Source organism: Triturus cristatus, chromosome 4_1 (genome assembly GCF_964204655.1).
Source record: "Triturus cristatus chromosome 4_1, aTriCri1.1, whole genome shotgun sequence".
NCBI classification, from domain to species: Eukaryota; Metazoa; Chordata; class Amphibia; order Caudata; family Salamandridae; genus Triturus; species Triturus cristatus.
The window spans coordinates 189,261,510-189,278,710 of record NC_140585.1 but is presented as its reverse complement, the minus strand read 5'-3'; the positions used below and the strand labels follow the sequence as shown (position 1 = coordinate 189,278,710).

The following is a 17,201-nucleotide window of genomic DNA, read 5'->3' as shown; positions in this document are numbered from 1 at the left end:
TTCTTGATGACTTTGGCTGGGAAGGTGAGCAGGGAGATGGGTCTGTAAATCTTGAGGTATGTCTGTGATCTTACAGTGGAAGAAGGTGACAAAGGTGGTGTGATTCCACCATCTGCCATATCCTTGACTATATTATTGCCATTGTACATGGCAACAAATCCAATTCTGTGTACTCTGGGTAAAAGCCATTCAAACACCTTGCTGTTAAACTCTTCCAAGATGTTTGCAGACATATGGTATTTTTCCATGGCAACCATTGCTACTCTTGCATAACACTAACTGCCCTTTAAACTTGCTTTAGCACTGAGACCTGCAGATAATTTTTGCCTGACTCCCATAAAAAAGATCCAATGTTCATTGATACATTTGTAATCATATCCTTGACAGCTGGTCCATATGTATGTAGCCAATTGGATAGTGTGAACAGCACTCTGCTGCATAGCTTGGCAAACCAATTTCATTACAGCACATCATAATAGAGTGCTGGAACAGTAACTCTGGCAAAATATTCCTGGCAGGAACCTTCCATTTCTGGCCGATGGCCACCACAGCGCTACTTTGTTTAATGCTGTCATCCTCTACTTGCTCAAGACCACCTTCTTCTTCTATCAGTGTGCACTTAGATGCTTCTCCTCTCTCATCACCATCACCACAAGCATGTGCCTTTTTAGGAAGCTCCTCCCAATGTATTGTTTATATTTTCTCAGATTGAAAGCTTTTCCTCCAGTACTGTAGCGGGAAACCAGCTTTCCTTGAATACTTGCATGCTAAATGGAGCATGTTACCCTCATGCTTCCTAAGTCTCAAATTCGGTAGGGGAACTTTTTTTGTGTGTCATTGCCAAGTAGTTGTATTGTTTGACTCTCTGTACTTCGACTTTGGAAGCAGTGGATGTAGGTCTTGACAAGTGTCTTACAAATATGGAAGCCGGTGGTAGGGGAATCACATCGCTTTGAGCAAGTTGATTAAGCGGGGTCATGTTGGTGTCCTCTGACCTGCCTTCCATACTGACAATCGCTGGCTTATCATCATTACTGCAATTTCCATAGTTCTAAGTCTTTCAGGAATTGTTCTTTTCCCTTGTCTTTCAGGTCTATTCTCGGACTGGATCCAATCCATGTCCAAATCATCAGAATGAGTGCTTGGAGAAGATGATCACATGCCCTCTCCTTTTCTTGCTGGAGATTATGGGACCAATGATTGAGTAGCAACATCTTGCTCAGCAGGAAGCTCAAACTCTGCCTTGCCCGCTGCTTGGATTAGCACTAATATATTATGTGATCATCATGCATGCTGCTGAACCCTGTCATGATCAAATACGTTCTTTGTTTACTCTGGAATGCTTATTTGTTGACTTTGCCTATTCTCGTGGAACATTCCAAACTACAAAGTAATCCAAATAGCAAATAACATTCAGCTAGCATGTTTCAAGAGTTTGCATGGATCATCTGATCCACCCCACTATTTAAATCATCTTACGCGTTCTCCACATGCTTGTGGGCATACCATCATCAGGTTGTTCCCTGCATTTTGCTGTGTCTCTGCTCACTACCCCTTACAATATTTTTGCTGTCTACCACTGTGCCTTCCTGCTGCACCTTGCTCTTGGTTCCATCTATTCCTGCCCCTCTTCTCTACTTGTCAACCTTCTTGTCTTTGCGCCCTTTCCCCATGCCTGTCTCCTACTGGTTTTCCGGTTCCTGTTCTTGTTTTGCCTGCTCCTCCTTTCTGTCACTCGGGAACACTTTCTGCCTCCTTCACTGCTTGCCTTTGGTTGGACATGTTTTCCTGTCTCTCCTCCCACCTACTCTTCCTGTGTTTGCATCCCCCCTCAGTATCTGCCCCTTTTTTGAATGTCTTCCAATTCATCTGCCCCTCTCCTTGTGTCTCAATCACCGCCTGAGTCGGTCTTCTCATCTACCTTTTCACCTGCCTATCTGCAGCACTCCATGCTTTTCTTCTATTCCTTTTCTTTTCTCTCCCTCTTTGTGGCATTCTCTGTCCCCCAATCCATCTCTGGCAAGTAGAGCAACAAGGAGAAGGGCAGGCAATCTCCATGTGTCCTTGAAGTCCCCTCGTTATATATAGCTTCGGTCTTCTAATCTGTCTACCTTTGCATAACTCATATTGACTTCTTGTTTTCCTGTCTCATTGCCGTCTCCCTACCTGGTCTCTTTGCTCTTCCTGTCCACTTTCTGCCTGCCACTATCCATCTCTCTCTTCATCTCCCTTTTCATGTGTCTGCCTCTTTCCGTGCGATCTTCGGCTCTTCCTGTCATCTCCCATTCATGTCCATTTGTCTTCCTCCTTGTTTCTGTCACTCTTTCATTGTCTCTTTTCATGACTGTCGGTTGCCTGGCGTGGATTTCTCCTTAACTTGCTCTATTCACAATGCTTGTGTTTTTTCTTTAAATAAGAGTGACTGCCTGGTCGCTGGCCGCTGTTGCTGCTCCTTCACTGCCCGCCCAAACAGGCTGCACCTGCCCTGTTCAGAGGCTGGCACAGACTAGTGAATGGGGCATTCCTTTGGTGATTTATAATGCAATGCACCTTCCTACACCTGGCGAGCACCAGAAACCACACGTGTACTCTGTGGGTGGATATGCAGAGATTGTGAACATGCACTTTTGCCGAATGTGTTTCTTGCATTGCAAAATGTTCATCATATAGGCAGTTTAACCCTACGACTGTGTGTTTGTGTATATGTTTGCATGCTGGTGCATCTGTGTATATGTTCGTGTGTGCATGTTTCTGTGTGCGTGTTTGTGCACGCACTTGCATCTGTGTGTTTATGTGTACGTGTGTCTGTGTATATGTTTGTGTGCATGTTTGTCTGTATATGTTTAAGCTTCTGGTGTGTGTGTATATTTCTGTGTGTGTTTGTGCACTCGTCTGTGTGTATATATGTGTGCAAGTGTCTGTTTTTATGTAGGTGTGTGTGTTTGTCTGTATATGTTTGTGTTTCTGGTGTGTTTTTGAGTGTGTTTGTTTCTGCATGTGTGAATGTTTTGTGTGTTTGTGCACACCCCTGTGTCTTTGTATATATGAATGTGTGTTTATGTGCCTGTATGTGACTCAGAAGCTACAGATCATCTGCACTCAGCGTGACATCATCCTTTGGCATGTGAGCTTAGGCATTAGATGGGGGCTTTTGGCCCCCTCTGCCTGTCTCCAGCTGTATGCCAAAGCACAAGGTGACCAGCTTCACCCCTGCTGCCCTTGTGCTCTTGTGTAAACTCATTTACATGGCTTGCCTTCACCATGTCTGCTGGGAGAGTGACCCACGTACTCATTCTCTTTTCGGTCAATACTTATATATTTCCCATCACCCCACACTGCCCAGCCAGTCCCTGAATACTTTTTATAGGCAGGTCACTTTCACTAAAAGATTCAGCTTCATGCACTTTCTTCTGTTCTGTTCAAGATGATGAATGTCTGTCAAAAATTGGTCCACGCGGAGATGCACCTTGAAGCCTGATGAGCCGGCGCTCCGTTTCTCTAATGAGCTGGATTTTGAGGCCTTACATGTTCACATATGTGGAGGGATGCCGGCCTAGTCTCTCTGCTCCTATGACTGCCTGATGCAACAACACTGCTCATGTGAGCACCAGCTCTGTCTTGGATTTTGTGCTAGATATTGAAACCCTGCACTTAAGGCACTTCTCTGACAAGGAGAAAGTTATACACACATACTGTTCCTGTGTGACTTGCTTGTGCCAACTGTGTCCCAACAGGGCTCCCTCTACTCTTCACAATTTAACACCCAAATTCAGCAATAAGCAACTTAAAGATTGCCAGTCAACCTTTGTGAATAGTGCTCCGGTGTGCAGGAACCAGAGTAGCCATATTTGTGTTTTTTAACCTCTGATCCGTTTAAGCTAGAAATGCAATAGGTTGATAAGGTTAAAGCCATTTGCTTTGCTATACAATACCATTAGCAAAGCAAATGGCTTTAACTTAATCAAAGGCGAGACCTATTGCATTTTCAATGCTTGCTCAACTTTACAACCTTTTTCTGAATATTTTAAAAATTGCAGCCTAATCAATTTGTTTAACTTAGAGGTTATACTTTCTGATTTGCTTGGGGCTAATTGACCCTTACACATCCCACTCCTAACTGTGCAGGCTATCAATGGGCCCACTATCTCGGCAATCGTGTTGTCATATATTTGTTTATTTTAATGAAAAATATAACTTAAATAATGCGTTCTCCTTTCTTAACAATGTAGTCTACCGGCATGCCCTGCTCTCGGTCTTTGGGGTAGGGACCAAGGTCCCGGCTTCCTCGCCCCTCGAGGACCGCATACTCGATGGTCACGTGCCTGACAGCACTATCTCTCTAATTTATAAAAAACTTATTAATAATCGGGCTGACCTCTTGGTGCGTCTTCGGGAGGCATGGACGGGGGATGGGGTGGAGCTGGACGACGAGGACTGGCAGTCCGCACTGTCGTCCCCTAAGGAGGTGGCCATCCCGGCCCGTCTCCGTCTGGTCCAGCTTAAGATTCTCCACCGGGTTTACGTGACGGGTCCCCGTTTGGTTTCGATGGGATTTTCTGACGACGGGCTCTGTAAGCGGGGCTGTGGGCTTAGTGCCACCTTTCTCCACATCCTCTGGGAGTGCCGCGAGGTGGCGGAATACTGGCGCCGGGTGCATGTGGTAATGGGACAAGTCACCGGGGTCGCTCTGTTGCCGGAGGTGCGTCGTTGTGTTCTGAATGTGTGGGAGCCAAATGATTATAACGCGGCCCAGACTCGGTGGGCGGCCCTGGGGAACATGATTGCCAAGAGAGATATAGCGCAGCTTTGGGGTTCCCAGCGGCCGCCCACTGTGTCTGTATGGAAGGAGAACATGGACTGGTGCATGTTCAGGGAGAAGACTGTGTATGTGGCCCGTGGTAAACCGGGGGCATGGGGTAGAATCTGGGGGCAATGGAATCAGTATCGGGGAAATATCTGTGCTCGCCCCCTGGTGGACACTTCCGAGGTTGCCTTGTCCCCCTGACCCTTGATGGTTCCTTGCGTATTTGGAATATCCGAGTGTAGACCTGGCTCTCCCGTGACCCCCCCTGACCTCTTAGTCCTCCTTTCCCTTGACCGCCATTTGGTGGTCGGATGTAGGGTCCCCCTGCTGTAGTCTGACGCCCACTTCATGTTACTACGCCTCGCCTTTTGTTTTTAGTTGTTATTTATGGTAAACGTGTGTATCCTGATTCCCTTAGGAGTATCCGGAGCTTCTGTAATGGGCTGGGGACCATGGGTCGGTTGATGACTTTAACACTGTGTGATCCTTTTTGACTCTAGCGGCCGGCCCTGGTGGTTGTAGGCCCATGCTTGTATCCTTTTTTCTGTTCAATAAAAATCTTTTAAAAAAAATAAATAAATAAATAAATAAAAACAATGTAGTCTACATAGACAAAGCATGGATTACTAACATCAGATGAGGTAAAGCATTTTAATAACCCAAACAATATATATTTGAAAAGTATACAGGCATATGTTTTAAAATTGAAACATTATTTAAATTGTATGGAAAACATTTTGACATACTTTTGACATCGAAAACTCCATAATAACAGATATAAATGTATGTGTTGCATATAGGAAAAGATGATACACACATGATTATTTCAAAGCTATTTTTTCTTTATTTCATGTTTTTGAGAAAAATGCCGATGAGCTGAGTAAGCAAAGATATAAATGAAGCAACATTACGCTTTAGCTTTTAGAAAACAAATTCAATACTATGACATTCCTCTCTCACATCGCACCTAAAACATGGACTGTCCGCCCGCTACACATTAGGGTCACCTCCTTTCTTCTTGAATTCCACAAGAAGGTGAAGACCTGGCCCTGCAACCATCCACCCACTGACAATTTAATCACTCCCCACACAGACCCACACCTGCTCCAGCGTATGGATACCCTATTGGCTGATGACGTGTGCTCTACAAATCAAGATAGCATAACAACATTTTTTGCACAGGTCCCTCCTGAGAATTCATTTGCATTTGTGATTCCTGAATATCACATTTCTCTTCATGATCTACAGACAAATGTTCTACCCAATCAAATTCTGGCAGCAATATTGAGAAGAGTGGCATGTGCTACTATAATGTTACACACCATCTCTGGAGTATATAGTTGTCTACCTTATGATTGAAAATTTAAACAGTGGAAAGTTGGTAGACATTTTTAACAATGATTTAATATAACCTTAGTAGCTGACATAGAGGGCTCTACTGGCCATTGAAGGCCCGCTCCAGCGTTAACCTTTAACAATGGAGTGGGCCTTTAATGGGCGTCAGAGGCCGCTACGGAGGGCTCAAAGGCTATTAGAACTTTCTGGCCCTAGGAGGTACAATGTTCTAATTTGTAAAACATAGGCCTCATATAGCCTGAGGGGGTTGAAATCCCCTCAGGCTCTGTGAGACCTGTGTTAACAGTAACAGCTGTGAATAACATCATTAGAATGTTGATGCTCCAGGCTTCTACGAGCCATTAGAATCCCGGAGCACTCCATTGTCTTCAATGGAGCGCCTAACAATCCAATGTTCTAATTATAAATAACTAATTAAACAAAGCATAACAAAGCTAAGGTTTGGCCATTTGCTATGTTGTCGTAACTCTTACCTTAGGAACAATGGAACATGCATTGGTGCTCTTTAAAACATACATGCACAGATATAAATACATATTAGATATTATCAAATTTCCGTTTTAGTGGTAACATATAAACATTACCTATCCGAATAATATCTAGAACGTCAGATGTCATAATGTATATTAATGTCAATACCACACATGTTTACATAATCGTAAAAATAATTTAGGGTTGAGTATCATAATGAGAAACCTATTTACCTATAAAACCATCTTTTTCATTTGTACATTGTTTATTTAAAAAAAAAATTGTACAAAATTAAACAGCCACAAAACTAAGGGCCAGATGTACGCACAATTTTAGCATGTGCAAACGGGTTAGGAACCTGTTTGCACATGCTAAAATTGGAATGGCCATGGACCAACACAGTTTTGTAAGTCGCAAACAAATTGTGACTTGCAAAAAAGTGTTTAGTGACTCGCTAATTGGAAGGGTCGTTCCCTTACAAATAGTGGCTCTCTATCCCATGTACGAATATTTGCGGTCGCAAAACATTTGCAAATTACCACCCTCTTCAAGAAGGTAGTAATGGAGTCGCGAATGGGAAGGGGTCCCCAGGTTAACTCTTCCCCTTTGTGACAGGATCGGAAAATATTTTTAATGGCAGGCAGTGGTCCCAAGGACATTGCTGATGTGATTAAAATATGAGAATGTACACTAATGAAACTCTGGATCTCGAATACCTAGCCACATGAACACCGTTTTGCCTCTGAATGTTTGGATACATTTTGAAACTAAAAAGAGTAGTTTATCCCTAATACTGTAAGAAAATTCCATAGAATAATATACTATATTTCATATGTTATCACTCATTTTCATTCATACTTGCTGCCTGTACCCTATGCGCAGACGTTCTCTCTGGGGAGAGATCAGATTATTTGTCTCCCTATGGTCTCCCAGGTGCAGAGATACTCACAAGTTGTCCAATAGATCCACCCGTCTGCAAACATAAAAAGTAGACACACTGCAGTCCAGGCATGAGATTTCAAAATGAAATGACATTGAACTGTTCGGCTGGGTATTCTCCTTTGGGGACCATACCCAACTTCTGACAATAGAATCTAGCTGGCTGAACATATATTCTCAATCTCAGTCTAGGGAATCCACTGGCAGGCCTCTCTGCTCCTCATTCAGGAATTGGGATGCCAGCTGATATTCCTCTGCGAAAATCTAACGATAACAATTTTTCCCAAAGAGTAGGGAAAAGCAACTTGGACTTGGTCCTGATCTAGCACCTTTGCTACAACACAGACCTTTCAAGCTCCTTCTCACAGTATAACAGCCTTATTTTGCCAGCTGAATATATTACAATTTAGGGGGCTAACTAGCAATTGGTATGGTCACTTCCCCTAGCAATTTCAAAATCTATTCAGGTTTCATCTGAGTGATTAAGGTTTGAAGAAGGTCACCTAAAAATAGTGAAGGCCCTTTCAGCATCAAAGGGTACATCCTATGTAGTGAAAACAAAGCAGTTTTCGTGAATCGGTCTTGCTACTCTTTCATTCACAAGCAACAGCTATTTCATAATGTTTTTTGACCGATGATGTCAGCTAGGGTTTTGATTTGCATCATGACATAATTCGTCAGATGGCTGCATTAAGAAAATAATGTGAAAGAGTGACATTGAAGAGATATCTGATTCATATAGGCACCTTCACTGGTAGCCTGAAGCATCCATACATCTCATTATATTAACTGCTGAAGTTGTCACCTTCACTGGAAGTTGACAAAAGATAGCTGAACAATATCAGTGATAACAAATATTACATTCAAATATCTCTTTTACAAGGGGTTGAGTCCACGTATACAGACACATCTCTACCCATCCAACTAGAAACACAGCAATATCGTGGCATAAATTGTGATACAGAACATCTAAAGCTATCTACATATACTTAACTTTGACCATAATGATGGATACAGATTGGATGGCCAAATAGATAGTCAAGGAAAAAGACATTTGGGCAGATATATGACAGACCGACTAACAAAGAAAAAGGACATATAGGCAGGCAGCTGACATTTGATAAAGATACTGAAGACACAGCCTCTTCTTAGATAGTGAGTAACTAAGAGATAAAAGGCACTTGTAGACACTGATAGACATAGAAATCAGAATGCACAAACAGAAGAATTATGTACAGGAGGTGGAAAAAAATCAAACATAGGAAGATTGACTTTACTCATGAATCTACCAGAGACTTGACTTCAAGACACATGTTTTTCTTAGGTGTTGCAAGATGGTCATCTTTACCTGGTGGTTCCTCAGGCTGTAGATCAAAGGGTTCAGCATGGGGATGATCACAGTGTAGCATAATGAAGCCACTCTGTCCTGATCCAGAGCATACTTTGAACTTGGCCTAAAATACATAAAAAGAACTGTTCCAAAGAATAAAGTTACACAGATAAAGTGAGAGGAGCAGGTGGAAAAGGTTCGACGTCTTCCTTCCGAGGAGCGTATCTTCAGGATGGTTAAGATTATTCTAAGATAAGACACGAGGATCACCGTCAGACATCCAAAGACCATGGCGCCAGCCACAATGAACAGGGCAACTTCATTGAGAGTGGTGTCAGAACAGGAGAGCTTTAGCAGCGGCAGAATATCACACAAGAAATGGGAGATCTGGTTTGGGCCACAAAATGTTGATGTGAAAGTAAAAGTCGTTTGTACCAGAGAATTTCCTAAGCCCCCAAGATATGACCCAACCACAAGATAAATGCATACTTTGTTAGTGATTATCGATGAATAGTGCAAAGGATGACATATAGCAGCATAGCGGTCATAGGCCATCGAGGCCAAGACAAAGTCCTCTGTACTTCCAAGCATGACAAATATGAACATCTGCACTGCACACCCAGAAAAAGACATAATCTGCCTCTCTGCAAGGAAATTTGCCAGCATATTAGGTGTTATGACAGAGCAGTAGCACAGGTCTAGCACTGAAAGGTTGCTGAGAAGAAAGTACATGGGTGTGTGAAGATGAGGGGAGATCCATATCAGAGTTATGATGCTCAAGTTGCCCAAAAGAGTTAATATGAAAATCACAAGGAACATCCAGAAGAGTGGTGTCTTCAGTTCTGGAATATCAGTGAGTCCTAGAAGGATGAACTCTTTCACTCTAGTCAGGTTCCGTTGTTCCATTTAGGGTCTTGCTGTACCTGCAGAGAAAGGAATAATGGAGGAAGAGTTTGGAGGAAAAGCCTTCAAGTTGTATGCAACAGGATCATCATTAGCATCATTAATTCAATGTGATGACTTACAATGGGTAAGATTATGTGTTCACTTCTTAAAAAGGACCTTTTCAAATGCCACTGCTTGTGATATGATGCTGTTTATGAACACAACAACTCTTTACCTTTCACCTAGTGTAAGCCTATGCTAGACCTGACAGCCTAAAGGTGGCCCTCTCCAAAATTGTTCTTGCTTGCTCAAATTTTGGAAATGTATTTCTATTGACTTTACCAATGCTGACCAGTCATACGTGCATGTGCTCCCTTCGCTAAACATGTTAACATTGACTCATACCCAATTGGTATATTTAATTTACTTATTAGTCCCTGGGGAAGTGCACTACATGTGCACAGGGCCTGTAAATTAAATGCCACTAGTGCTACTGCAGAACTGCTTATGCCACCCACTCAACTTGCCCTTAAACCTTTCTCAGGCCTGGAAATGCAGAGCCTGTGTGTACAGTTTAAAACTATCAGGTCAAATTGGAATTTACAACTCGTTGCCAAGCCTTATACTAATCTTTTATTATATTTAACCCCTTGCATGCCCGCCCCTTACCCCGCCCAGTGCCGCGCCTTCCATTAGCGGGCGGAGTTCATGACGAGCTGGACTCGTCATGGGCACAGCGCCACCGCAGCCCATGACGAGTCCAGCTCGTCATGGGCACTGAAGGGGTTAAGTCTCACCTAACTTAGGTCCTAGGTATCCGATAGGGCGGGGTGCTATGTAACTAAAAGGTAAGACACATGCTTTTAAGTTTTACATGTCCTGTTGTGAATATCTCCCAAAATCTATTTTCAATCATGAGAGGCCTACTCCTTATTTTGGAGATTACTTATTACATTTAATAAGCTGTAATTCCTAATAGAGAGAATGTTGATCTGTCATGTTTAGCACATATGGAATGGTAACGATACATCCTCTTTGATGGCAAAGTTGGATTTGTTGTTACTATTTTGAAACTATCACTTTTAGAAAGTTAGGCATTTTCCTGCTCTTAGCCATTTGGTGTCTGCTGCCTGTCTCTAATCACTGGTTGGTCTGGGTAGCAGCTGGACTTTGTGTAATCCCTCTGGACAGTCAAACACAAAGGGAACTTGGGAGTGACTTGATGGATCTACCTGGAAGCATGAAAGGGAGGAGCTGAGCACAGCTCCACACTTATACCTGAATAGGCAGTGTCCTTTCCACACATGAAGGGCTAAAAATCCCCCTGTAGTGAGTCTGGACTTAGGGCAGGAAGGAAGAACCTCTGATCACTTCAAAGGCCCTTCTTTGAAGTCTCCTTACTTCATAGGTACAACTGGGTATAAGTACTGGACCTCTGACCCTACCAACTCATTACACTTCTGGACTTAAAATCATTCTGCTAGAAAGATGAACTGCTGTGCTTAAGGACTGCCACTCTGCTGGACTGCTAATCTCGAAGACCACTTCCTTGCTGTGTTACCCTGCTGCTTGCTGTTCTATCTACCTGGGTAAAGACTGGACCTCCATCACTGCAAACCAGAGTGACTCTCAGGGTTAGCTGATTAGCTTACTGTTTTAAGACTCAGGGGCATCAAAGTCTTCCACATTGCTCCTGTGCCTGGCCCATTGGAAGTGGACCCAGTTGTTTGCTTAAGGAGAACCAACATACCTTCTACACCAAGGGCATAATAGATGCAAGAACACTGTTGCAGAAATAGAAACAGTGTATTGCATTTGGAACCAGCGATTGTCATTGGAACCAGAGCATTACCACCACTACAGAAAGATGATTGACGCATTCCCTAAGCTGCACGGAGAATTACGGTGCATAAGCCTCGGATCCATCGCATCTCGGAACTGGTGTTTGCTGTTTGGAACTGACTCATTGTCATCATTGCATGGGGAAAGTTGACACATTATCTCAACTGAGGGATCAAGACTGACAAATCGCACTGCTGCAACCCGCATCTTGCTGTTGCGACCATGCACTGCCCTCTGTGTTTTGTTCAGAGGGCAGTGCATGGTCCCTGTATCCGGGCAATGCTCCATCAGGGTTGACTAGAACTCTTGACATTGCCCTGCCCCATAACAACCAGATAACCCCACTGACATTTATTGCGTCTAAGCACTATTTTCTAAGTTGGTGTGGAATCTTCTTTTTTGAGTGGTGTTTTCCCTGTTTAATGTGTTTCACAAATACTTTACAACTAGCCTCTTAAGTTAAGCCTGACTGCTCAGTGCCAAGCTACTATAGGGTGAGCACAGGTTAATTTAGGGTGTGCTTATGATTTACCCTGACTAGAATTGTGTTTACTGTTTGAGCAGGGCTTTCACTCCAGTCAAAAGGAACCCAAATTCTTACACTGGTGATCAGAAGTGAGGATACGGTTTGTGTTTATGCAGTTATGGTAACTTACTTCACTCTACTAATACATACCTAAGTCCATTACATGTTTAACTTCTTGCATACGTCAGAAGCACTGGAGCTGTTGAATGCAAAAGTGCTCATGTTTGTCGGACGGCTCCAGTGCGTCAGACGACATGTCACAGGAAATCCCTCTGGTGCGGGCACCAGATGGATTTCCTTTCACCCCAAACAGCCTCAGGAGCTGGGGAAGAGCTTTTGTGCAGGAAAGTTGTGGGATAACCAGGGTGACACAACCCAGCATACCCCCAGGTCTCCCAAAAATTATGGTACCTCACTTGTGTGGGTGGATCAAGTGCCCAAAACATATTATGGAGACATTAAAATTACCAATCACAAAATTACATGGTTTTGCATGGGGGGTCACCTCAGTTTTTGGCACGGGCTTGGCGGCCATCTAGGGAAACCTACCAAACCCAGACATTTCTCAAAACTAGACACCTGGGGGTGTCCAGGGAGGTATGGCTTGCGTGGATCCACTATTTCCTACCAAGAATCCCTTGCAATTTAGCTGAAAAAAATCACACTTTTCTCATGTTTCTGTGTGGAAAACTTGTGGGATCACCGGCGATACAAATTCCTTACCACACAGTGTTCCCCATCGTCTCCCGATAAAAATAGTAATTCACTTTTGTGGGTGTCCACACATGTCACCCCATCTACGTCTTCCCTGGGTGTCTTGTTTTTAACAATGCATCGGTTTGCTAGCCTTCTCTAGGTGCCGTCTGAGCTAGGGTTAAAAATCCACAGCTAGGAACATTGCAAAAAAAGGGTCAGTTTTCACTGTTTGTGTCCATGTTCCGTTTTGGACCGTTTCCTGTCACGGGCATTAGGCCTACCCTCACAAGTAAGGTAACATTTTTATTGAGAAACTTTGCGAAATGCAGGGTGGGTGGAATTTTGTGGATCCACACAAATTCCAGAACTTTCCATCACAAAAATGTGAGGAAAATGTGTTTTCTTTTGACAAAGTTTGAAGTTTGAAAGGGATTCTTGGTAACAGTCCCTGGTGGGAGCTGCACAAGTCACCCATAATAGTTTTCCCTCGGTGTCTAGTTTTAAAAAATGTAAAGGTTTGCTAGATTTACTTAGGTGCCGGCTGAGCTAGGGTATAAAATCCACAGCTAGGCACACTGCTAAAAAAGTGTCAATTTTCACAGAAAAAATGTGATGTGTCTAGGTTGTGTTTTGGGCCTTTTCCTGTCACGGGCACTAGGCCTACCCACACAAGTGAGGTAGTATTTTTATTGAGAGACTTAGGGGAACACAGAATAGTAGAACAAGTGTTATTATCAACTAACTTTCTCAGCATTTCTGCTTCCAAATGTAAGACAATATGTAAAAAAAAAAGTGATTTTAAAAAATGACCTCTAATTCACATGCTTGTATGGGTAGCCACAATTATGGAAATGTGCAAATAACTACTACTTATAAACTCTCTATTTTTTCCCCATATCAGAAATATATAGGTTCCCTAGGTACCAATCTTTCACTCTTTATATTTTACCAAATGAATTGCTATATACCCAGTGCCCAATGAAAAACCATTGCAAGACACTGCTCAGTTATTGGCTCTGGGTTCCTCAGGTTCTTGGTGAACCTACAAGTCCTATATACCCCCACAACCAGCGTCCAGCAGATGTAACGGTATATTGCTTTCACAAATATGTCATACTTAGAAGAAGTTACAGGTGAAAACACTAGCACAAATGGCTGTTTTTCTCAACTTATTTTCAATGTTTTTTTATTTTCAACTGGTAGTTTCTATTAAAAAAAACCTTGACGGATCTACACATATGACCCCATGGTGAATTCATAATTGTGTCTACTTTTCAGAAATGTATAACTTTCCAGGATCCATTTATACCACTAACTGGAAGGAGGTTGAAAGCATAGAAAATAGCAAAAATAGGCTATTTCCCAGTAAAATGCCAAAACTGTGTAGAAAATGTTGGTTTTCTGCCAAAAGTCTTCCTGTCCCTGAAAAATAGGAAGATGGTGATTTTAGCACTACAAACCCTTTGTTGATACCATCTGCAGGGGAAAAAGCGACACTTTCTTCTGCAGGACATTTTCCACTTTTTTCCAAAAATCTCCAAAAATTTGCAGTAATCTGGCTAATTTCTGAGTCCCCTCCAGAAGAATCCACAAACCCTGGGTACCTTTAAAATTCTCATGATGTTGGAAGAAAACTATGCACATTTGGTGTAGATATCTTGTGTGGACAAAAAGTTACAGCTGCCTAAGCATGAATTACCCCAAATAGCCTAAAAAAGGCAAAGCCCAAGGGGATAAGGCCTAGGTGTAAAAGGGTTAAATTACCCCTGAATGACACTTTTTGATGTCTCTAGTGTTCGTTAATCACATTTTCCTGTTGTGTCTGTGATCTCATCTGCCACGGTGGAGTTTGAGTTGGCCAAACTTGAGACCTACACTGTGGACCAGCTTAAGGGATTTTGCCAGGAGAAGAGGTTGCTTGTCAAAGGAAGCACTAGAAAAGCAGAGATACAAAATGCTTTGCAAGCATTTGCAGAGGTCCACCAGACCAACACAATGAGGAGGAAAGGTCAGAATCTGGGGAGGAACAAGTGCAGGACATGTCTGAGGAACTGTAAATGCAACCTGCTAAAGAGGGGGGAACATCCTCTCAGGATTGGCAATCCACCCACTTGCAGCGAGCAGTATGTCATCCTGGAACCTGTCCCAAGAGATGCTGGAGGACAGGAGGGAAGAGTGGAAATTGAAGCTAGAGCTTGCTAAATTGAAAATATAGGAAAAATAAACTCTGGAAGAGAAGAAGTTGGCCACAAGGAAAGAAGAATGTCCTATGAGCTGAGCCTCAGGCAGCTGGACATTAAAGCAGTACAAGTGGATGCATGCAGCATTGATGGCAGCGTACCTACAGTGTCCACTGAAGAAGGGAAGTTTCACACCCCAAAGGATTTGATACCCAGTTTTGTTTTGGAGGATGACATTGACAAATGTTCCTCCATCAATGAAGTGGCTCTAAGGGTGCACAAGGATCATGAGGAGTCCTGGGGATTAGTTGGTGGAGATATATGCCCAAGTGGGGAGGGACACACTCCTGAAATTAGAAGTAGAGGATCAGACACAGTACACCCCCATGAAGAACATTATAGTCAACACATTTGGGCTGACCTCTGAGAGGCATACACAGGTATTCAGCTTTAGGCACAAAGGGAGAGATTTACTATGATTTTGTAAAGATAGCCAATACTCTCATGAAATGGATTCAAGTCCAAGTTTAATAGCTCCAAGTTGAGTTTAAACAGCATCCCCAGCAGGCACAGTCCAACTTCTGATCTTGCCAACATTCCAGATCCCACATATGTCATTGATGACTAATCTGCATTCTAAAACATCATCAAATCCTTACATATCTTTCCCCCTTAACATTACAAACAATAAATTATTAGAAAACATCTAATATTATGCTAGGTCTAAACTTTACATCAAATATTCTACTAGGTCTAAACTTTACATCAAATATTCTACTAGGTCTAAACTTTACATCAAATATTCTACTAGGTCTAAACTTTACATCTAATATTCTACCAGCCCTAAACTTTACATTTAATATTCTACTAGATCTAAACTTTACACACATCACCCATACTTCTTGTGGTCCCATTTTCAAAAATTACCACATTGCGCTTGACTTCCCTTACTTTACAAGGATCAGAGTACTTGCTCTGACCCTTGTGAATAAACCTTCTTAACTTAACAACTACCAAATCTCCTGGTTTAACGGAACAACGTTTCACACTGTTCCTTAAAATCTCCGCTCTGTCAACTCTCACACTGGTTGCCTTGTTTAACCATATTGGACATTCTTTCACTCCAGGATTCCTTCCTTTCAAAGAGACGAAAGGAGAAACCCCCGTTGTTGAGTGAGGACTAGTCCTATGTGTCCATACCATTCTTCTCAATTCCCTCTTCCACGGAAGATGATTAGCAAGAGACAACTGAATGTTACTCATCACCAAGCGGTTTACTCTCTCTACAACCCCATTAGCTTGAGGTCTGAAAAGTGCCACCTTATCATGTTGCACTCCCATACCTGATAGATACTCCTTCATTTCCCTAGATATAAATTGTGCTCCATTATCCGATACAATTCTCCTTGGCACACCCTCTTCTACAAAAACATCTTCTAAGAATTCAATGATATGTGAACTCTTTACTTCTCCCACATCTTTGAAAACAAACCACTTGCTGTGAATATCTACCAGGATGATAATGAATCTGCTCCTTGAACCCAATTTTACTATGGGTCCCAAAATATCTATGGCCAATTCCTCCCAAGGTTTCTCCGGAAAATTTACAATCTCCAACGGAGGTTCCTTAACTTGTTTAGATTTATCGCTATTAGCACAGATCGAACAATGTTTTACTTTTTCCTCCACATCCCGATCCATACCTGGCCACCAATACGATTGTCTTACTTTCCTCTTAATAACACCACGTCCTAAATGACCCTCATGGACGATATTAAGAATCCTACTTCTGATGCCCATAGGAGGTATTAATTGATTCCTTCTCATTAATTTCCCATCAACTATACTCAATTCTTCCCTAATTCTGAAATATTCCTTTAACCCAGAATTCACTTCATCCTCATTGTTCCACCCATGCACAACCTTTTCCTCAACGACATCCATTCCCTTATCTACACTCCTAGCTGCCATCCATTCCTCCGGCATTACAGCCAACTCACCACTAGATATTTCCTCAATTTCAGTATCTCCACCATCTTCAGGGGCCCTTGATAAGAAATCGACAACCACATTTTTTACTCCTTTCACAAACTCTATTTCAAAATTGTAGTCCATTACTGACAGCAACCATCTTGATATACGTGGTGTTACATTCCCTTCCAGTCCTCTCCC

General features: G+C 42.6%; 1 protein-coding gene across 1 annotated transcript; it reads right to left on the bottom strand.

The window, feature by feature from the left end:
- Nucleotides 1-8,855: 8,855 nt before the first annotated feature.
- On the bottom strand, nt 8,856-9,806 carry LOC146853922 (olfactory receptor 5J3-like). Its single transcript, XM_085650973.1, has one exon. It carries the CDS (start codon nt 9,804-9,806, stop codon nt 8,856-8,858), a length of 951 nt encoding a protein of 316 aa, XP_085507099.1.
- Nucleotides 9,807-17,201: the final 7,395 nt, after the last annotated feature.